Here is a 24,387-nt window from a genome sequence, read left to right on the forward strand (position 1 = left end):
GGGGGGGGCCGAATTTGCCTATGCCTGCCCTTATGAGTACCCCTTTTGATGTTGTTGTTGTTGTTGTTTAGCTGTTTAGTCGTGTCCGACTCTTCGTGCCCCCATGGGCCAGAGCACGCCAGGCTTTTGTTATTGCTAGACCTTATTGCTACTCTTTATTGCTAAAACTGAATGAATCTGAAAACACGCATCTGGGAAAAGGTCCTTCCATATTATGTATCCAGGATTCAGTTCCTTAAATGCTTTACAGTTTATGAGTTGATGGGTGAGGTTTCAGCCTTACATACTACTTTTGGAGGCAGTGTGCCTCTGAATGTCGGTTGCTGGGAATCTGGGATCACAAGTGGGAGGAGTGCTGTTGCCCTCAGGGCCTTCTTATGGAATTCCCATAGGGATCTGATTGGCCATTGTGAGAACAGGATATTGGAACAAATGAACCATTGCTTTTCTTCTGTTCTTATTACCGGTACTCAGCTCGGGGGACACCAGGTACTGATCCCTATTTCAAAGTAGCAAATATGTGCATTCCTCAAAAGTTAGGATATCAATGGTTTTCTCATATGTTTTAGCATATTTATCTCTCAATGCAAAGAATACTTGAGATGCTGTGTGTGTGTGTTTGTTTCTGATGATTTGTGAATAGTATGTGCCACCACTCAAAGGTTCATTTTTAATATAAGACTTTCTTATTGCAACTGATTAAGTGTCAGGTGTGACCTATTTAATAATCCATTGGGATCAATGCAGGGGTAGGACAATAGCATTTGAGGCAGGAAATCTAGGTCACACTCCTTTGTGATTTCTACAGGTGCTTAAACGTTGTTTTCTTTTTTTTTTAACAGAGAGCAAGCATTGCTTTTAATGGATAGGGACATAAATCTGGAATACCCCCCCCCCACACACACACAGTCCCATTTTGGAAACAAGAAACCTGTGTGTAGGTAGTTGCATTTCTTAATAATGTGAATATGTAGGGGGAAGTGCAGCAAAATATATTTGATGTGATTGTCCACTTATTATTATTATTATTATTATTGCATGAACAAATTCAAACTTCAAACAAATTTCATATTCAGGATTTTGAAATAGTTAAGTTGGTTCCCCACCCCCACCCCCACGCATAGCTGCCAAGTTATCCCTTTTTTAAAGGGAAATTCCATTATGCTGAATAGGCTTCCTTGCGAGAAAAGGGAAAACTTGGCAGCTATGCCCCCACGTCAACTGCAAAGGTGATTTCTGCTTTTTAAAAATTCACAGCAGGTTTAGCCCTAACAAATAAATTACTGCAGGACAGAATCTGAGCAATTGTCTCTCAATTCTTCTAAGCTTTAGAATCTGCAGTGTAGTGAACTTTCAAAAAAAGGGGAAGAAAATGAATGCTTATCTTAGAGATATAAACTTGTGACCTTCTGATCTACTGATGTGCAGTGCCTCAAAATGGAATTCTATGAAATAAGGTATTCAAAGGCTGAAACACCAAAAGTGTTTTCTTCTTCAAGATGTATTATAGCTATTGATCCTTGACTACTTAGACATTCTTTGTGTATGTGGCATAGGCTCAGCAGGGCATTGACGACCTGTGATATGTTCTGCAACTTCCTGTTTCATTGATATTAATAGAGCCATAAAAAGCAGTACCCATCCTCTGCATTCTACTTGTGTATCTTGGATATCTTGGGGTTATATTCCAGATTGCACATATCCTAAAATGCCATTTATTTGGACCCTGTCAAGTTTTTCATTTCATCCAAGTTTCATAGAATGTATAAATCAAAACATCTGTAGGCTCCTTTTAAGGCAATTCTGCATAGTAAACTTTCCTGATTCGCCAGGAACCTTCATAATGTGTCTTTGATAATTGGGTTGGATGTTTCCTTGATTTCATTCTTCATCTCAAGATCTCCCTGACCATTTTGATCAGGGGGACAATTGCACATCCACAGTACTAAATTATTCTTACCACCCGCAATGATTCTATAGAGGAATCTGCCGCTTTTGAGATTTCCAACTTTCAGGACTCTATGAATGCCACAGAGTAGACAAACCGTTAGTAGATAAAGTAACCAACGAAACCCAATGCCAAAGAAATGCAGAGCTAGTAATAAATGATGCGTTTCATGAAACAGAAGGGCAATAACATGAAAAAGTATACCTCTAAGTCATAGGAAATATTTGCATTATTTATTTTTGTTTTCAGAGGAATCAAATTTTGCTGTAGGACCATGACTGACACTTTATTTGCTGTATTGTGATAAGGTGATAGAAAGATAGTGTGCAAAATCAAACAGCTGCTGAGCTTATGTATGAATTCATGATTTGCTTTGCACTTTTGCACTAACAAGTAAATACAAAAATTGCAGTGACCATCCATCACAGTGAAGGGTGCACAAGAGCAAATGCTCTTTTTTAAAAAAGTTAGGATGTAATTTTTAATCAGATTTATCAATATGATCCAGGTCTTGTGAAACCGGGATATAAGAAAATGTAGAAAGGACATGCCAGCTGAAATCTTGCTTCAGTGCCATGCTAGTACCATGGGGTAGCCCAATAGTTGTATGTATTGGGCTTTGAGGAAAATGAAAGGCATCAAAGTATGCAATATGAGACCAGATACCTACCTAGTCCAGCATCTTGTTTTCCACAGAGGCCAGCTATTACGAATCTGATAAATCTCTAAGAACATGAAGCAGCAACCCTCTATAACTATTGCTTTCCTGCTGTTGAGAGGCATGATGCCTTTGATTCTGGAAGTACTATACCACGGGTGTCAAACACAAGGCCCGGGGGCCAAATCCGGCCCGCCAGACCTCGTCATGTGGCCCGCCGAGCGCCCCAGCCAGCAGGACCCAGCAGCGGGACCTTGCTGCTGAAGCGCCGCGCCGACAAAGCGCCGGCAAACAGCTGGGGCCGGAGGGGGTAGAAAGGCGGCCAGAGCAGTGCTTTCAGAGCTAGTTATTACTTACAATATTACAAAAAACAGTAATAATTGAATGCAGTGACAATAATTTATGATAATAAAGAGTGGACACAGTCCTACAGATACAACCGGCCCTTTGAGGGTGACCAAACTGCTGATGCGGCCCCCGATGAATTTGAGTTTGACACCCCTGTACTATACAGTCATACCTCATGATACGTCCGCTGCGGGTTACATCTTTTCAGGTTACGGACGCGCCGAACCCGGAAGTCCCAGAGCGGGTTATGCCAGGGGACCTCAGTACAGGGAGCTTCCACCCATCCTCCACACCAGCATCTCGACCAGTGAGAGCCACAGCAGCGGGTCAGGTGGGGGAAATGAGGAAGTTAGCGGGATGGAGCAGTTAAGGCTCGGAGATGTAGGGGAGAGCCCTTGCACCGCCCTGACCAACAGGTGGAGGAGAGCAGGCAGCTGCTTCCGTTGCCTGGTTTAAGGCACGCGCTGAAACGTAATGTCGGGGGGCGGCATTTTGGGGTTCCCAAGCTCTTATGCTGGAGGCGTCCACTCCCAGATTCTGCGAGTGACTGAGAGGTCATGTTCTTTGCATTCTTGCACTGTAAATACTATGCACAATAAAACTCTTAAAGCCAGAGCAGACTCGGACGTTGTTACTCAAGAGTAGCTGAAACAGCACCCTTACAGGTTACATCCGGGTTCTGCACATCCGTAACCTGTGCGCATGCGCAGAAGTGCTAAATCGCGCTTTGCGCATGTGCAGAAGCGCCACATTGCATCATGCGCGTGCACAGATGCGGCGCCTCAGGATGAGGCCTTTTCATGTTGTGAACGGGCCTCCGGAATGGATCCCTTTCGCAACCACCTGTATAGCCATTGATACTCTTATCCTCCCTGATCATTTGTCTAGTCCCTGATCCTACAGTACAGTATATTCCAACTTCTACATGTTCAGATAGGCTTGCCTAAACAAAGATGTTGCAAACAGGTGCTGGAAAGAATACAGTTGAAGGTGCTTGCCTTATGTTGGGGACTTCCAGAGCGCAGGAACTGCCAGGCTAAAAGACTGATTTCTTACCACTGTAGAATTAGCATTATGTGGTACCTGTAACAGGGCCAGTTCTGCAGGTCAAAGTGGTAAGGGGGTATATATGGGGTAAAGTGAATCTGCTACTAAAATGGTCCCAAGCTCTTAATGGCTTTCCGAGTAACACTTGGAAATGAACAAGCAGCGCAGATCTCTGAACAAAGGTATAATACACTCCTATCAGCAGCTGTACTGTATACCACTCTGACTAACTGCACCTTCTGGATAATGCTAAAGGGAAGCCCCACACAGAGTGTATTGCAGTAATCTAACCTTGAAGCCACCAGTGCCTGAACTACTGTGGTCAAGCTCTCCCAGTCCAGAGCTGGCTGTAGCTGTTGTACAACTGATTAAGGTGCTTTAGCCACCGAGGCAACCTGGGCCTCTGGTGACAAAGCTGGATCCAGAAGGATACCTGCACTTTCAGGGGGAGTTCAACCCCATCCAGGGCAGCCAATTGTTGGATTTCTCAGACAAAGGAACCACTCAGCTACAGTGCCTCTGTCTTGCCAGGATTCAAGCTCAACACTCCCCCACCTTCCATTCTACCACTGCATCCAGTGCCTGCATGGCCTCTTCTGATTCAGATGTTATGGAGAAATAGAGCTGAGTGTCATCAGAATATTGATAGCACATCACCCCCAAAACTAATGACTACAGTACTTCCAAAACATCAGGGTGGTGTACAGCAACATTAAAGCAAAAGACTAACAAACAAAAACCTTTAAAAGCAGTACAGAATAACTATTAAAATGACTGGCTATATGTAGTGAAGCTCGTAGCATTAGTAACTGTTTAAAACTATTTTGTAGCCTTTTGTGCTCCAATTAGGTATTTACTTCTCCAAACTTTCATTGCACATCAAAATTTGATGCTTGCCCCCTTCCTCACAACTAGGAACATAGCCTTGACTGAATGGATGTGGCCTGGAGTGATCTATGCGTGCTCATCCTCCCCCATCTATTCACATACATTAAACCTTTGCATATCCTCTGGCTATTTCAGTAAATAAATTGGTAGTGTCTTGACAGTGAAGAATAAGACCTTGACCCCCTTGAAGTTGAAGAACATGCCATTTCAGTGAAATCACATTGTACCTGTCACTCAATACTTCAAATAAATGTATTTACGTTTATATAAGGAATATTTCATTTTCCATGGATCTCATTAGGAGCAGACTTTTTAAAATTGCTGCAGAAGGGAAAAGGTAGAGCTGAGAAATTCATTTCCACAAATTTCACTCAACGTATCCAAATGTTCATGTTCAATTGGGGATATCACGTAAAAACCATGTTCTCTGCTTTCTGTTTAAGCAGTGGACACCAATTGCGCCTCAGACAGAGCTGTTCAAAAGCCCCCAAAGGCGAAATAGTAAGGCTACAGAAACTCTGCAGCCCTTGAGCCATGGCAAGGGGCACATCACAGGGAAATGGCAAGCCTTTTTCATAAGGGAGCTGTGCAACATTGAACTTGTCTGATTTAGCTCAAGGAAGATGATCTCTGATCTGATTCAGGTGAAACATAGACAGAATACCCTTAGGCAAGAGCCCTACCATCATACCACATGGATATAGGTGGGGCCTGGGACAGAACTGGATCAGCACTCTCGCCTACGTCAGTTAATCTAAATCTTGGGTCCCTAGCTGTTGTTAAACTACAATACCCAATGTAGTTGTTAGACTACAATCCACCATCGGTACAGAGTGGATGTGTCTGGTGGGAGTTGTTGTTTGGGGACCGAAAGTTTGGAAAGGCTAGTGTAGGGAATATGAAGAAGCATTTCAGCGAATTATTATTATTTTTGGTTCTGGACTTGATGTTTGGGGGGAGTGCACAATGACCTTGTCCATTGCTTCAGTTCTGAAGCACACAATTAACATGTCTATTCTCCTTAGCCCTCACGCCCCAATTGCTTTTACATTCTCGATTTGCTAGAGCAAAACAACAAAGAAAGTACTGTATTTGCCTTCCCTTTAAAAAGGAAATACTTTGAGCACGTGCAGGTTTTGCATTTTAAACTCACTTCGATCATAGTAGCATCATGACTGTAGAAATAAAATGGAGTTTTCTCCTGCTGTACTGATGCAAAACTATTTACTTGAAAATAAGCACTGTTTTGTTGTTGAAAAATTTAACATTTTTTCAAAGTAAAAACAGTAAAGTATACATTGTAGCTGCGTATGTTTCCAGCCAGCTTCTACCGACTATAAAACACTTTTTTAAAAAGAGAGAGAGAGATTGGATGTTGTGGTGACCAGCATCAGCCCCAGTGAGCCTCACCATGTCCCTCAATCCACTTGCTAATGACAAACCCACTTGCTACTGCTTTTATCATTTCCTGCTCTCTGACTGGGATCCCTGAGCTTTGGGGTCCTAGATCCCAGGCCCCCTAGGGCCAAAGCTACAAAACTCAAATTTTATTAAGGAATTCTGCTTAAGCTATACTCCCAAGCTTTATTAGCCAAGTTTAGGAATTGCTCAGCAGCTTTGCTCCAAGTCTCAAGAACCTTTCTTGTGCGTTGTTAGTTTAGGGACTGCATGGTTGTTGTTGTTTAGTCGTTTAGTCGTGTCCGACTCTTCGTGACCCCATGGACCATAGCACGCCAGGCACTCCTGTCTTGCACTGCCTCCCGCAGTTTGGTCAAACTCATGTTCGTAGCTTCGAGAACACTGTCCAACCATCTCGTCCTCTGTCGTCCCCTTCTCCTAGTGCCCTCCATCTTTCCCAACATCAGGGTCTTTTCCAAGGATTCTTCTCTTCTCATGAGGTGGCCAAAGTATTGGAGCCTCAGCTTCACGATCTGTCCTTCCAGGGAGCACTCAGGGCTGATTTCCTTAAGAATGGATAGGTTTGATCTTCTAGCAGTCCATGGGACTCTCAAGAGTCTCCTCCAGCACCATAATTCAAAAGCATCAATTCTTCGACGATCAGCCTTCTTTATGGTCCAGCTCTCACTTCCATACATCACTACTGGGAAAACCATAGCTTTAACTATACGGACCTTTGTCGGCAAAGTGATGTCTCTGCTTTTTAAGATGCTGTCTAGGTTTGTCATTGCTTTTCTCCCAAGAAGCAGGCGTCTTTTAATTTCGTGACTGCTGTCACCATCTGCAGTGATCAAGGAGCCCAAGAAAGTAAAATCTCTCACTGCCTCCATTTCTTCCCCTTCTATTTGCCAGGAGGTGATGGGACCAGTGGCCATGATCTTGGTTTTTTTGATGTTGAGCTTCAGACCATATTTTGCGCTCTCCTCTTTCACCCTCATTAAAAGGTTCTTTAATTCCTCCTCGCTTTCTGCCATCAAGGTTGTGTCATCTGCATATCTGAGGTTGTTGATATTTCTTCCGGCAATCTTAATTCCGGCTTGGGATTCATCTAGTCCAGCCTTTCGCATGATGAATTCTGCATATAAGTTAAATAAGCAGGGAGACAATATACAACCTTGTCGTACTCCTTTCCCAATTTTGAACCAATCAGTTGTTCCATATCCAGTTCTAACTGTAGCTTCTTGTCCCACATAGAGATTTCTCAGGAGACAGATGAGGTGATCAGGCACTCCCATTTCTTTAAGAACTTGCCATAGTTTGCTGTGGTCGACACAGTCAAAGGCTTTTGCATAGTCAATGAAGCAGAAGTAGACGTTTTTCTGGAACTCTCTAGCTTTCTCCATAATCCAGCGCATGTTTGCTATTTGGTCTCTGGTTCCTCTGCCCTTTCGAAATCCAGCTTGCACTTCTGGGAGTTCTCGGTCCACATACTGCCTAAGCCTGCCTTGTAGAATTTTAAGCATAACCTTGCTAGCGTGTGAAATGAGCGCAATTGTGCGGTAGTTGGAGCATTCTTTGGCACTGCCCTTCTTTGGAATTGGGATGTAGACTGATCTTCTCCAATCCTCTGGCCATTGCTGAGTTTTCCAAACTTGCTGGCATATTTGGTGTAGCACCTTAACAGCATCATCTTTTAAAATTTTAAATAGTTCAGCTGGAATATCATCACTTCCACTGGCCTTGTTATTAGCAGTGCTTTCTAAGGCCCATTTGACTTCACTCTCCAAGATGTCTGGCTCAAGGTCAGCAACCACACTACCTGGGGTGTACGAGACCTCCATATCTTTCTGGTATAATTCCTCTGTGTATTCCTGCCACCTCTTCTTGATGTCTTCTGCTTCTGTTAGGTCCTTACCACTTTTGTCCTTGATTATGGTAATCTTTGTACGAAATGTTCCTTTCATATCTCCAATTTTCTTGAACAGATCTCTGGTTTTCCCCATTCTATTGTTTTCCTCTATTTCTTTGCATTGCTCATTTAAGAAGACCCTCTTGTCTCTCCTTGCTGTTTTTTGGAAATCTGCATTCAGTTTCCTGTATCTTTCCCTATCTCCCTTGCATTTTGCTTGCCTCCTCTCCTCCGCTATTTGTAAGGCCTCGTTGGATAGCCATTTTGCTTTCTTGCATTTCCTTTTCCTTGGGATGGTTTTCGTTGCTGCCTCCTGTATAATGTTACGAGCCTCCATCCATAGTTCTTCAGGCACTCTGTCCACCAAATCTAAATCCTTAAACCTGTTCCTCACTTCCACTGTGTATTCATAAGGGATTTGATTCAGATTGTATCTTACTGGCCCAGTGCTTTTTCCTACTTTCTTCAGTTTAAGCTGGAATTTTGCTATAAGAAGCTGATGATCTGAGTTACAGTCAGCTCCAGGTCTTGTTTTTGCTGACTGTATAGAGCTTCTCCATCTTTGGCTGCAGAGAATATAATCAATCTGATTTCGATGCTGCCCATTTGGTGATATCCATGTGTAGAGTCGTCTCTTGTGTTGTTGGAAGAGAGTGTTTGTGATGACCAGCTTGTTCTCTTGACAGAACTCTATTAGCCTTTGCCCTGCTTCATTTTGAACTCCAAGGCCAAACTTGCCAGTTGTTCCTTTTATCTCTTGATTCCCTACTTTAGCATTCCAATCCCCTGTAATGAGAAGAACATCCTTCTTTGGTGTCATTTCTAGAAGTTGTTGTAGGTCTTAATAGAATTGGTCAATTTCACTTTCTTCAGCACCGGTAGTTGGTGCATAAACTTGGATTACTGTGATGTTAAAAGGTCTGCCTTGGATTCGTATCGAGATCATTCTGTCATTTTTGAGATTGCATCCTATTACAGCTTTTGCCACTCTTTTGTTGACTATGAGGGCCACTCCATTTCTGCTACAGGATTCTTGCCCACAGTAGTAGATATGATAGTCACCCGAACTGAATTCGCCCATTCCCTTCCATTTTAGTTCACTGATGCCCAGGATGTCGATATTTATTCTTGTCATCTCATTTTTGACCACATCCAGCTTACCTCCACTCATGGTTCTTACATTCCAGGTTCCTATGCAATATTTTTCTTTACAGCATCGGACTTTCCTTTCGCTTCCAGGCATATCCGCAACTGAGCATCCTTTCGGCTTTGGCCCAGCCGCTTCATCAGCTCTGAATCTACTTGTACTTGTCCTCCGCTCTTCCTCAGTAGCATGTTGGACGCCTTCCGACCTGAGGGGCTCATCTTCCAGCGTCATAACTTTTATATGCCTGTTGTCTTTGTCCATGGAGTTTTCTTGGCAGGGATACTGGAGTGGCTTGCCAGTTCCTTCTCCATGGACTGCATGGTACTCCGAACATTCTTCACCAGCTTTTGCACACTTCCTTCTTCAATTGAAAGTAGGAGTAAATTTTTCAGTGGGCAACAGTCAACTTTGGCTCATCCATCGGAAACTAAAACAATTTCCACATGAATCTCAGAGTACAGTCCCAGTAAATCTTTTAAGAATGAACTAAGGAGCTGGTCATAACTGAAGCAAGATTTGCAATTTAAACTCCATTTACGCTTAAATAATCTGAGCACGTTGTTCTCTTTCCTCCTCCATACAGAAAGTTTCTCATTTGCGTCTTCAATCAAAACTTGAAGTGAATGAACATTTGATCTGAAATGAGTTTTATTCCGTTCACCGCATTCTTATGTGTGCAAAGCTAAATCAGACTGACTAGATATGCATATTATCAATGTGCACTGTCTGGAAAACCTTACAAATGAAATATCCAGATGTGCAGATTAGTAGAAGAGCTTAACTGGGATGGTTGCTTTAAAGAATCATCTGCAGCATCTGAACATCTCTGTGATAATTAAGCAATATGTTTGCACAAAACCCATTGTGCAGACCTGAAATACATGCATTTTTTTTTAGTTTTAACAGACCAATATTTTGAAGGGATCAAAGTCTCTCATCTGAAACTGTTTGCAAATTCCATATCTAGTCAGATATTTGAAAATAAAACTCTGTGGTTGAGAAGGTCAGTGTGCTACATGCAGCGCAGTGTGTGCTGCTGTTGATGGTTTAAATCTTCTGGGTCACCAGACGTCTGGCTGAACAAACTCTGGATTAGCCTGTTAAAGCCTGAAGAATTCTTTCACAGACAGCTTTGTAACTTGCTTTTATTTATGCAGTTATAGATAATATTTGGGGGAAAGTTTACACTGTTTTTGGAAGCTGAAGCCCTTTGTGACAGAGTCTGGATTTGAAATAATTTAATTGCAAATCTAGTTATTCTGGTAGCTGCAGACTAACCCTCAGAGGACCTTTGCTCATGCTCCAAAGAAACAATATAAACTGATAATTATTGTCCAGAGACTATGCAAGTCCTAAGATTTCAGCCCTGGATGGCTGAACGCCAGATGGATTTTCAGGCTTCAAGTTAGATTAAATAGCTTGCATATTTTCTCTTTAAGAGCGATATGATTTGTTGTTTTGGTTCTCTGCTGGGGAAATTGTGAACAACAACCATTCCAATTATAGAACTGGAAGAGAGATTGGAGATCATATTGTCACACACGCCTTGCTCAGTGTGGGCTGTCCCAGGCTACGCCAGCCCTGTTCCACTTTCTATCAGCTCTCACTATTAGGAGAAATGTCCTAACAGCCAAAATCTGTCATTTTTGTATGTGACAGGCCTTCAGATATTTGAAGGCAAGCTTATCATGTGATGTCTTCCCTTCATTTTCTCTTCTTTGTGTTAAACATAAGCAACTCTTTCGACTGTTCCTTGTACAAATTGATTTCCAGACTTGTTTCCTACTGTTCACTCTCCTCTGTGCACACTCTAGTACTGTACAGGGGGCAAGGAGACCAGCATGATTCAAAAGGAGGTAGAATTCTGTCTCAGGGAAAATCTGGAGATGAGTGGAACTGTTCAGAGGGGTTAGGACTGCATAGGAAAGGAATAGAGGACAGGGTGGGGAATGGATAAGGGGTGCAGCATTGTGTAGAGGAGGTGAGACAGTGTAGAATGATCAGGGCTATATAGAGGAAGGGGGACTGTGTATAGGATGGAATGGATAGAGTGGGTGGGGTGTCATGGCAAATGAGGTTGTACTGGCAGCACAGTGTCTCGTTGGACTGGATTTTGGAGGTATGCTTTTTAGGTGTGGTTCCATTTTTATTTTTATTTTGCCTATTCAAACCCCATACCACCCTGGTCCCTTTCCTCTGGGCACACTCCAGTTTTTCAATGGCTTCCTTGAAATGTGGCATTCAGAAGTGAACATGGTACTCCTGGCCTGATCACCAAAGAATATGGTCCAAATGTTATTTCTCATGATCGGAGACATTAATCCACATTAACCCAAATATGTGTTTCAGTACTTTTCTTTTTTCTTTTTATAATTATTTTTATTAAGGATTTTTGTGGGTTACAAAGGTATTTCAGTACTTTTCTTTGGCTCATACACGTGAACAGTAATAACAATAAACATTGGATAATGGACATTCAAATAAAAAGTTTTTGATACTTCTGCCATAAATTTATACACATTTTAGGAGTAGGGCATGTTCCACTAGCATGCCTGCTCTGTGCTGATTCCTAGCTATGCTGGTGCAACATGGGCAGAGTTGAGCAAACTAATAGTATCTATAGAACTCTGTATACGTATACATTGCCTTTTGGTAAGGCTCTGCCAAAGTCAGTTATGCAAATTTCACTCAGTTTTTTTAAAAACAACAACAGCAAGCTATTATTTAAACTCCATAGCAGTGTGAGTGATGGGGTGGAACCATGCTTCTGACACTGGAATTGCTGCTGCTTACCAAGATGAGGCTGGGACGGGGCAGGGCACCAGTGATGTTCCCTCACACCATCCTCAACCACATAAGCCAAAGTGATTCTGGTGTTGAGAGGGTGGCTCGGTGGCTCCATCCCATCACATGTGTTGGTTCAGATGCAAATATATTGACATTTCCTGTTTGTTTTCCTGTGTGGTATATTTGACTGGAAATGCAAACCAGCCATCAACAGAAATGGACCTGATGGGGCATGGCAGTGGTAATAAATAACATTTCCTGTAACTTTGTTGTTGTTGTTGTTGTTGATGATGATGATGATGAAGAGTGTGGATTTGATATCCCACTTTATTACTACCCTAAGGAGTCTCAAAGCGGCTCACAATCTCCTTTCCCTTCCTCCCCCACAACAAACACTCTGTGAGGTGAGTGAGGCTGAGAGACTTCAAAGAAGTGTGACTAGCCCAAGGTCACCCAGCAGCTGCATGTGGAGGAGCAGGGAATCAAACCCGGCTCACCAGATTATGAGTCCACTGCTCTTAACCACTACACCACACTGGCTTCAACCAGGGATTCAACCACACCACTCTGTGATTCAACTGCACTTTTTAAGGTTCTGATTATGAGAAAAAAATCAGCTGAGGGAAGTTGTGACATTCATTAAAGCAAGGAGTGATAATAGAAACTTCTATTGGATCCCCAAGGGAAAGTGTTAACCATAGAAACATAGACACTCATTCTGAGTCAAGCCATTGGTCCATGTAGCTCTGTAATTTCTGATACTTGGTTTCTTGCTTTTTCTGCAAAAATTTATAAAATACGAATAATTTTATTCTTGTGGAAATCATTTGATACTGTCACAATACAGTGTGAATTAATGTTGTTATTCTTTCTAGACTGGAATAAGCGTATTGAGTACAAGCCTGGTTCTGGGAGTATACCGCTATTTCCTAGCATTCACCTGGAGACTTGTGATGGACCTGTTTCTTCTATTCAGACCACCATTGAATTGCAGACTAACTACATTGGAAAGGGCTGTGATCGTGAGACATACTCTGAAAAATCCCTGCAAAAATTATGCGGTATACGTTTAGCATTTTCATGAATTTACTTGGCATTGCTATTTTATACATTTTGATATTTACACAGGGGTTGCATCCCAGGTCATTGAGCACACATTAGCCAACTCTGCCCTGGTATGTCTCCTTTTCCTGCCACTTTCAGGTCACTGTGATATGTCCATGTGTGGTTGTGCGACAATTGGACACGCGTAAATCCGCTGATGCCTGTGTTACAAACCCCCTGATATGTATATTCCCTGATACGTATATTCCGGCGTATAAGACGACTGGGTGTATAAGACACCCCCAACTTCTCCAGTTAAGATATAGAGTTTGGGATATACTCGCCGTATAAGTAATACGACCCGGCATATAAGACGACCCCCGACTTTTGAGAAGATTTTCCTGGGTTAAAAAGTAGTCTTATATGCAGGAATATACAGTACTTATGGGCTCAAAAGTGCAAGCTTGGCATTATCTCTAAGGTGAAGCAGGCAGAGTCAGAATAACTCATGCTTTCTCTATCTCCACCTCTGCTTTAACATGCAGTAAGATCTTCATTTCCAAATGTCAATTGAGGCTAAGGGATTCCTCTGCAAATAGCCCAAGGAGAAGTAACAGGCTGCTAGCTGTTACGCTATGCAACCTCTATGCAAGCAGGAAATGCAGAATTGCACCCCTTGTTATTCTCTCTCACTTCCTTACTTTAGCAGCTCATATATTTATATCAATGAACTTGGTGAAGGGCAGTAATAAATCTCTGAAACCCCCTTTTTACAAAATCTGAAAAATTAAATAAGTTATTCTAGCCTGATGATCCTGCTTAATTTGCATTTTGCCAAATGTGCAAGCGTTAATAAAAATGAAAGCAACTTCTCACAGAGTAATAGTTAGGACAAATCAACATTAAACACACACAGAGAGAGAGAGAGAGGAGAGAGAGAGAGAGAGTTTGGTGATGTGCACAGTATTGCATATTGCAACTGAAGAAATAAAATTCCTTTTGGGAAAAAAAATGTTTTTGCTGGGTACAACTCTAGCCAATTTTGCAATGTTTATTATAGATTATGCCATCTGGGTAAGCTGAGTTTGCAGCTTTCCAGTAGGTAACATCTGTGTATCAGGGAGCACAAGCTGGTATATTACGCACAATTAGCGCTTATAAAATAAATGCTGTCTTTGTACACACTTAAAAATGTATGTAGTATTATTTGTTGATGCTGTTAATTGAAATGGCATGTAAATGAGGGAATTAAGTTCATTAAAAATTTACCCAACCTTTAAATATAAACCTGGGGTGGAAAGCCTTCCAGAAAATTCAGTTGAGCGCTTGTTTTGCATGTAGACACTCCTAGGTCCAATCTCTGGTGTCTCCAGGTCGGGCTGGGAAAGATTCCTGCCTAGAAAGCCACTGTCAGTCAACCCATTACAAAGCTAAATTTTCTGACTTGGCATACGGCAGCTTCCTAATATTTCAGAACAGCGATACAGTTCTACAGCTCCTTCAATTAATCCTTTAGATATGCATTTTGGATGCTAACATCCCACACTTGGGAACCCAGCAACAAAGCTAAGAAGGGGGTCTTGCCATCTGGGCAAACCAGGACCTCCACACACACTGCCTAGGCTTGTGCCCCGGAGAGGTCACTTCGGTGCTTCTAATGCAGTGGTTTGATTTCACCCCTGGAGGCACACTCCATTGTCTCCCAAGACAGATGGATGCCATCTGAATATTATTCTAAACCATAGTTAGACTTCTTCTTCTTCTTCTTCTTCTTCTTCTTCTTCTTCTTCTTCTTCTTCTTCTTCTTCTTCTTCTTCTTCTTCTTCTTCTTTCTCTCCCTTTACCATAAGGTCCTGGTCAGGTCACAACAATTTAAAATTAAACATTCAAAACAAATTACAATCAGAATAATAGAATGGGTTCTAAACTATTGTTTAAATGTAAACATGGAGTATGCTAATGCTAATGCACACTACCGAAATTGCAGGTGCTTCACTACCTTTCTGCTGCTGCCACACTGCTGGCAAACAAGTCATAGTCTGGCTTAGCATTATGTCCAAACCCCAAAATAAGTCACAGGTTGTAAGCAAAGAACAAACCTTGGTTTTAGCACTCATTGACTTTTTATGAGGCGATGAGAATGCAAAACGCTTTAAAAATGTGGCAGAGTGAATTTAAGATTGGAGTAAAGTGAGAAACTGATAGAAGTCAGTCTCTGAAGATCCAAAGGGCATCAATTCCTGCCCAGGGATTAAGGAATTAGTAGTTTGAAGACCTGTATTTTCCCATGTAACTGAAGCATCATTGCCACCTGTAATCCCCTTCCCTGAAGCAAGGGTCTTTCGTTTACATTTTTTGTTTGGGGAAGCCAGAGGGGGGCTAGCAGGGAAGAATACAAATTTCATTCCAAGCTGGACCCAGTAGGGAAAGTTTGCATTTGAATTATTTAGATAAAATCTGACATCATTAATATAAATAACATTAACACCTGCACAGTATTCAGCTGGTACCTTGACTATTCTATGTTTGCACATAAGATATATCTGTGGGTTCCGCAGTTGGCTTACTTTTGAAATAAGTGAAAATAAACCATTTGTCAGATAATGTTGCATGGCGGCAAACAATTAACCCTGAGGAATACTGCTTTTCCATTATAAACACAACTACACAAACCAATTGCTAGTGGTCAAATATGCTGTGCTTGCCACTGCAAGTCTTCAAACACTAGAAATAATTATTTTGAAGACATACTGGGTAACCAAGTAAACATTTTGTGGTTTATTTGCTTTATGAAAATTCATGGAGGTATAGTAAATGAGAAGTTAAGAAAGAAGTCTAAAGAATAGCAGCACGTCTGCCCAGGTCCATCACAGCACATATGACTGTAAGCATCCTTTTCCACAACAGTAATCTTAGCCTTGGATATATTTGCTTCAGGGCACAGTGTGAATATGCTTGCATTCCACGAGTACCTTTGTTCAGCTCCACACATCAGTACTTCCAGCTGAACTCTGTCTCAATTATTCCCAACCACACTAGTGGGCGATTGTTAACAAGATGTATCCACACTGTGTGGTGTTGTCCTCTCCCCTCAGGGAGAGAAATGTTCTGAAGGGCTTTATGCATGGTCACTATTCTCTAAACTGGCAAAAGAGTGATGGCCTGCATATTAAGAGGATGAACACCTCGGTGACATGAGCAGAAGTCCTCTTTACGCATTCGTCCCTAGTATATGTGAACTTAACATATGAAGCTGCATTGTAAGGAGTCTAATTATTTATTGGTCCATCTAGCCCACTGTTATGTACCCTTGACAGACCATCACTGGTCTGGTCTGCGATCCTTTGAAGTGGCCATAACAGGGCTTGAGCCTTGGATTTTCTGCATGCAAAGGAAGAATCCCTGCTAATCTATAGCGGGGATGGGGAAAACCTGTGGCTCCCCAGATGTTGTTGGACTCCAACTCCCATCAGCCCCAGCCAGCATGGCAAATGGTCAGGAATTCTGGGAGCAGTGGCCCAGCAACATCTGAAGGGCCACAGGTTCCCCATCTCTGCTCAACATTCTAGTAGCATGGAAACATTTGCGTTTATTTCATGTTTGGGTGTTTTTTCAGCACTTGAAAGCAAAGGCAGCATTAGCAATAAATGAGAGGGATTAAATGTGTCAGAGTGTCTCCTACAGTGAATTCAGCTGAACAGCTTTCCCATTAGTGTCTCATCAGACTGTTCATTATATATCACCTGCAGGGGCGTCATCAGGTGCCATTGACTTGTTACCAACTCCCAGTGCAGCAACTAACTGGACAGCTGGTCTTCTGATAGACAGCAATGACATGATTTTTAAATTTGAAGGGAAACAAGGAGCCAAAATCCCTGATGGAATAGTACCAAAGAATCTAACAGATCAGTTTACCATCACCATGTGGATGAAACATGGCCCAAGTCCAGGATTAAGAGCAGAGAAAGAAACTATTCTGTGCAATTCAGATAAGACAGGTGAGTCAGCTTTATTTAAAACTGCATTTTCTTCTCCATTGTTTGACATGCTAAATAGAAGTGTGTATTTAAAAAATGTTTTATATTCAATCATGAAAGCTGGCCTCAGAGTACTTCGGATATTGAAAAAGTGGACTTTAGAATAAGACAGGTAAAGTGAATACACACTCTGATTTCAGTAAATAATACAACCAAGCTAAATAATAAAAACCGTGAAAGTTTTTATCCTATTAATATGTCTTTTTTAGAAATGAATCGGCACCACTACGCACTATATGTGCACAATTGTCGCCTTGTGTTCCTGTTGCGAAAAGATTTTGACCAAGCTGATACCTTCCGTCCTGCAGAATTCCACTGGAAGCTCGACCAGGTACTTAGTTTATTTTTTATTACAGTAATTCCTAAATTTCATCCAGTCACTGTAGTGAATTGAGTGAAGAAGTGCTAATAGAGACAAAAACTAAACTATTATTTGAGTGCAGAAAATTTCTGTTGCTCGTATAATCTTGCCATTGTTATCCACACCATGTAGAGAGAGTTATTGCCAACACCCAAGCTAGATTACAGCAAACATATTTTATGTGGGATTGGCCTTGAATAACACCTGGAAACAACGACTAGTAACAATCCTTCATACAGCAAAGTGATAGATTTTTCTGACTTCTGCTGCCAATTGTTGCTGCCAATATTGATGGACACAAAGCAATGAAAAAGGGAGGAAAGGGATAAGGGAGAGAATGCTTTGGACCAGGCATATAGAATAGACATACAAAAAGGATCTGAATCAATATTGGAGCTAACTGATATGGGACAGGATCCAGATCCACAGCTTTCTTACACCTTCCCCATCCCACTCTCTCCTTATGACCAATTGGTTAGAACATAGTTTGAAAGATAGAAAGCTGGACTTTTTGAGAAAGGCCTGTGTGTGTGTGTGTGTGTGTGTGTGTGTGTGTGTGTGTGTGTGAGTGTGTGTGTGTGTGAGAGAGAGAGAGAGAGAGAGAGAGAGACGTGGGGAGGGGGGTTAATCAGGTCCTAATAGGCCCTTCTGTCACTATGGGCAGCCCCACATTTGGGCTGATAGATTTTCAGACTGATTGCCTCCTGACTGCCCCTGAATTTTATAGGACAGATTAACACTGAGGAAAGTGACATTAAGTGACACTGCTAAATTGTACTTGTCGATATTAATAAACAAAGTAGCTTTATCCTAAAACAATATAGCAAAACAAATTACACACTAAAGCAAATGTTATGTGTGAGAGAGAACATTCCAAGGGCCCAGGCAGTTCTTCCATCATACATTTGCTCCCCCTGCCCATAAAGAAGGAGGTCTGCTATATCCTATGGTTCATGGGAAGGCATTCCAGGGTCCACAGAATTGCATTCTTAACAGCACTAAACTTTACAGCTAGTACAAATTTTCCCCATTTTATACTTTTATTCCTAATTATTCTAGAAAATATGTGCATATGTATTAACACAGCAGTTTACTGGAAAATTTATACAAATAGGCCTGCTATGTTTGCACAAAGTGGGAATGAGGAGAGTGGCTTTATCAGATATGGAAGAGCTTTAATCTCTAAATTAAATTTTATTCAGTTTTTGTGCCAATAGGAATTTTAATTGTTTGGTGCTTTTGAAGCTCAGACAATTTAACTTGATGTCTTTCTCCCTGAGTTGATGTGCAGCTTATGACACAAGCGACATTTATAAGATACACAGAAGATTAGAAAGCTCCTTGTTTATACCCTATACAACAAGTAAGAAAGAAATTGGTAGATGAATCATGGTAATCCTGCAATAGAGAGAAAATCATTTCAGACATAAATCAGACACACTAGCACCCAAAGACTTCACAGCACCTTATCTTTTCAATCCATAATAAATTTTCTAACCTAGATTATGTACTGTTCTTTATTAGTCTTCAAATCACCTTTTCATCCATTTCTGCAGAATTGTCTTGTTTACCACAGTATTGCAGAAACACAAACGGTTATTATAGTGATGCTGGCAATTTTAGTTTATGCTTATTGTTACATTTATATTTAAAAAGGATGTGGTGCCTAAAATTGTTGTAAATGGTAACTGGGATAGATGTATGCTAAAAATGTAATAAGGCAAATAAAAGATAGATGCATGATTTACTCAAATATTAGTGAGGCTGGGTGTTTTGCCATTTTAAAACAAAAAAAAGAGCTGGATTTAAACAAGATTATGTCCTCTTCATTGATCTATGAAGCTAATTCATCTAGGCATGTTTAAATTATAACATGACAGAAGACAGACATGCTGCAGTTATGGTTCATGATAATCTGTGCTTTCAGGTACTTTCACTGTCAATGTGATAAAAAGGTTTCATTATTTAAAGCTCTAATTAAACCATCCATATTTCCAGGAATGCAACAGTGAGCACAGCGGCATCTGCATATTGTTATTCTCTCAGCATAATCCTCGCAAGACTGTAGCATCTATGTGCGCTGCTAAGTGGTCCCCTTTCTTTTGTTTTGCTTATCCTTAGACATCAAAGGAAGGTATCTAGTTATTTCGGCCCTGACACTTGTCAGCAATGAGGGGGTTTGGGAATAATGGAGCGCAGGTGTATATTTCTCAAAGTTTATTGACCGATATTGTCCTCTTGTACGTATAGATTGTCTGGAAGAGATACTATTCTTAAATGAATAATACCGTTTAACCAGGCTGGCAGTAAGACAGTAAACTGAAATCAGTCATTGTTTGTTTTAATCTTCACAAAGTGGAGCAGTGTTCTGTTTAGATGAAGCCCTGCTCGTGTGTGATACCTGAACAGAAGCTATTCACCCATGTAAAAAGGTAAAGGACCCCTGGATAGTTAAGTCAAGTCAAAGGCGACTATGGGGTTGCGGCGCTCATCTCGCTTTCAGGCCGAGGGAGCTGGTGTTTGTCTAGACAGCTTTCTGGGTCATTGGGCCAGCATGACTAAAGCACTTCTGACACAACGGAACACCGTGACGTTTACCTTCCTGCCACAGTGGTACCTATTTATCTACTTGAAGTGGCGTGCTTTCGAACTGCTAGGTAGGCAGGTGCTGGGACAGAGCAACAGGAGCTCAGCCCGTTGTGCGGATTCGAACTGCCAAGCTACCAAACGGCAAGCCCAAGAGGCTCAATGGTTTAGATCACAGTGCCACCCGCATCCCTTATTCACTCCTGTAGGAGGCATAGGATAACTTGCACTGGCCCTGCCCTCAGTGTACCCATGGGCACATTGTCCCCACATCTCTGGACCCAACCTCCCCATGTTGTGCAGAAGAAGTACAGCCTTTAAATGAGAGCAGAACACTTTGCATGATCGGGAGCCCTGGTAAGTCAGATTCTCCAATTGTGCAGAGGCTTCTAAGAAATACATATAAAAGTACGCCCCCCCTGCCCAACCTTCTCCAATCAGCATGGGGATGCTGGCAACAGAGAGGGCAATGTTGCCAAGAAATGTGGTTCAGCTGGGATGCTGTACATGTATGTAAGTTGCTTTTTCTCTGAGCAATGAGAGTATCATTGTGGTTGATCACCAGAGAAAGCGCCTGTGATGAGACTCAGCATTGGTGTAAGGCAGGGGTCAGCAAACTTTCTCTGCAGAGAGCCGGGAGCCGGTCCACTGTCCCTCATATAATATACATGAATTCCTATGCACACTGCAAGGGTGACAGGTAGTCCTCCTCCCCACCCCACCCCCAGCCCCACCCCCAGCTGCCTTCTCAGTTTGCTTCCTGTCTCATTTGCCGAAGGGCTGGCGGCAGCGGTGTGAAATGGGCTTCCTCCCCACCTAGAGAAAGAAGGTGTTGCGCTTACCTTCCCAGGGGCTGCCACCACCACCACCACCACCGCTTCTTCTCGTGAAGTGGGTAGGCAGAGCGAGCTCGTCCGCTCCGCTTTCTGGCCCACAGGAGCACCAGGGCGGGAGCAGGGGCGGGAGGAAGAGGTCGAGTGGCAGCAGCTCTGCCAATCAATCACTGCGCTTGGATTACCTCAGTGCGGTGCGGGGACCTCTCTGCCAATCAAACACTGCTGAGGTAAACCAGGCATGGCATTTGATTGGCAGGGACGTCCCCGTGCTTAATTTCTTCGTTGTAATTTTATATCCTTAGTACACTCCATTTATTTAGGAAAGTAACATGAAGGCTTTTAATGTTTAATAGGTTATTTTATTTCATTTTTCTGTTGTAAGCCGCCCAGAGTGGCTGGGGGAACCGAGCCAGATGGGCAGGGTAATAATAAGAAATTATTATTATTATTATTATTATAAAATGACTTTTTTAAAAAGAAAAGAAAGGGTTTGAGATAAGTAATTAAGCTAAATTCACATTACAATGAAATCACACTGACAATTTTGCCGTTCTCTTAATTTAACTTAAATGATGGCAGGAATATCAAATTCAGGTTAGCAATGTTGGTATGTGATAGCTGGGTTTTCAGTTGCTATATACATGATGCTTGAAAGGTTGATGGAGTCTTATCCTATTTGATGCCGTTGTAGCTTCACTTTGATAACTGACTGCCCTAGAGAATTGCCTTTTGGCTGATAAATTCTCAGCTGCAGTTTTTGGTATGACAGATGTAGCGTAAATGTAATTTCCCACCCTGAGTGGATTCTGTCTTCACACCCTTCAGATACTTTTAGTCATCCTTGAGAAACATGCAGGAGGGGCCCCATAATGTGCTAGTCCATTCTAGATGTGCTGTCTCTGTAATGTCAGAAGGAGGTTTCTGGCTTTTCTGCAAGTGGATAAATAGTGTAAAACAACTTATGGAATATCAACGTTCAAAACATACTGGCTTATCAGAATGAGATTTCTCTGTGTAATCACTCTTGAAACACAAACCACTTGATTTAATGTAGTTTGACGGGAGATCTGTAGACAGTGCACATATTTTAAGGAAAAATCAAAAGTAGGGATAGGTTGTCTTTTTTTGCTCTGTTTTGTAACAGTTTGATAGAATGCTGGTTTCTGCTAATCTGATGGGGATTTCTTTTAAAGTCCATTACACACACACACACACGTATTTACATGTTCCAACATGTGATTTCAGTTATGTGTCTCTTTCCTTCAGCATTTGTTGTAACTTTTTAAAGTGGATAACAGAATGATCCCGTGCCATTGATGTGGTGAATGAGCATTTATTTTACAGAAAGCTATAATTAACAAAATTTGTTGTCGAACAAGGCACACACAGGGGAAGTATGTGTCCAGAGTGTGATTCTGTGCCATCCACTGTGGGTTTTGTTTTTGGTTTGTTTTTTTGTTTGTTTTTGGCTGCAGAGTATATTGCACCTGAACCAGGAGCCTGAGCTCAGTATAACGTATCATATACACTCCTTGAAAATTGAATGTACATAATTTTGGAGTAGAAATAGGAATGTTTTATTGGCAGCTGCATCTCAGAAGCACATATGAAAGTTGTATCCTTGTGGTACTGTTCTTCTAATAGCTTGAATTCATGTTCTGCCAAAGAAGAGAGTTTATTATTATTAGTAGTAGTAGTACTGTATTAGGATTCTTATTTGGACAATGCAAATGGCACACTGATTATTTTCCTTGATAGATAGATTTCGTTTTCAGGCAGAATGAGAAAACAAACCAAGGAACAAAGAGCAAAGCAAAAGCAAAAGGCAGAGGGCCCCTCATTAAAGCAATGGACAGACTCCTGCAATGGCCAGTAGGTAGCATCTTCTGTGTTCTTGGTCTATGCTGAGGTTCCTCAGAGTTTCCAAGAGACCATGTGACTAGACATCAGTGCTCCTTTAACAGGTGACTGACCTTGAAGCCCTGCCAGGAGCTTCTTGTGACTAAGAAAGTAGCCACCTTATCAGCAGGTGTCAGAACACAAGATAAGAAATGTGACTGGCTAATAATTAAAGGATCCCAGACACCCAAAACAAGGTGCAGACACAAAAAGAGCCCTTGTGGTGCACCAGCAACTCCTTGCAATACCAAGGTCCTCCACATTTCCATTACAATTCATCCCAAACAAATAAACCAATGAAGAGCAGACTAGATTGTTCTACTACTAATGTTGATTCAAGCTCAGTTTGGAAGCATTTACAGTCTTAAAAAAATAGAGGTGCCTGTGTGTGTGTGTGTGTGTGTGTGTGTGTGTGTGTGTGTGTGTGTTTCTGTTTCAGTGCCTTTCAACAAAATAGGCAGCAGTGTATAACAGACTAACCAAACCAAATTTGACTTCTATGTATAGTAAATTTTCACACGTATCTGAAGAAGTGTGTATGCACACGAAAGCTCATACCGATGACAAACTTATTTGGTTTCTAAGGTGCTACTGGAAAGAATTTTTTAATTTTGTTTCACACAATTGTTATACTGTATATGAAAAATAGAAAAACAGCTACATTGTAAACAAATATGGCCCCAGGGCAGTATAGAATGTGCTGGTCCATGTAGCGGGCATGGACATACAACCAGCATTGTCCTGTGGAAAAGAAAGCGGCATTTTAAGGGATTTTTCTGTAGTACATTATTCTTTAATTGGAAATGGGGGGGGTGCATTTTGAATGTGCTGTAAACTATGCTTATGGAGCTAGTCATGTCTTCTTAAGAAAGACTGGAATTCTGATCCATAAATTTGCACTAGCATATGTTTTTGCTACTCCAGTGTACCATCACTCTAGCATAACGATGATTTTATAGCTTCTTTGTGGTCACATATAATCAGGAAGGTTCTGTCGTAAGCAGCTGTTTGTTGGCAGAGTAAAGTTGGTATCTTCATTCATCTTCCAGTCAGAAATACCGTCACTTGTCAAATCAGATGCTTTGTTTTCAGGGGGACTAAACAAGTATATACTAAAAAATAAATAAAAGACCCTTCTTTTTTCAAATAGACAGTTAAGGTCATGATCCCTGTTGAAAGCAACAGACATTTTAGAGAGTAATGAACAGAATGGCCACCCATTTAAGCATACCGGTAAGCACTTGGATTTAAGCTGTACTGGCCCCCTGAAATGAATTGGATGCTGTTTAAAGCTTAGGTGGTTCTGCACCATGGCTTGCATATTTCGTTGTAAATGTCTTCAGAAAGTTGGGCTACACATGGAAGCACAGAATTGGCACTTAATTTGTGGCTATCTCTGCTATATCCAAGAAGTTGCTGCAAACATCTTTGACAACCCATAGATGCTTATACCACATTAGAGTTCTAAGTCCAAGTTCAAGACTTCTAATCTAG

At 41.6% G+C, this 24,387-nt stretch overlaps 1 protein-coding gene across 1 annotated transcript in view; it reads left to right on the forward strand.

Moving 5' to 3' along the window:
• The window catches only part of CLSTN2 (calsyntenin 2), a 337,675-nt gene that overhangs the window by 245,557 nt on the left and 67,731 nt on the right, over nucleotides 1-24,387 (forward strand). Inside the window, exons 6-8 of the mRNA XM_035132736.3 lie at nucleotides 13,006-13,191; nucleotides 16,924-17,172; nucleotides 17,421-17,542. Of these exons, the coding sequence (XP_034988627.3) occupies nucleotides 13,006-13,191; nucleotides 16,924-17,172; nucleotides 17,421-17,542 (557 nt within the window). The remainder of the gene's footprint in view (nucleotides 1-13,005; nucleotides 13,192-16,923; nucleotides 17,173-17,420; nucleotides 17,543-24,387) is intronic.

The sequence above is a fragment of the Zootoca vivipara genome, chromosome 5 (genome assembly GCF_965207765.1).
Source record: "Zootoca vivipara chromosome 5, rZooViv2.hap1.1, whole genome shotgun sequence".
Classification (NCBI taxonomy): domain Eukaryota; kingdom Metazoa; phylum Chordata; class Lepidosauria; order Squamata; family Lacertidae; genus Zootoca; species Zootoca vivipara.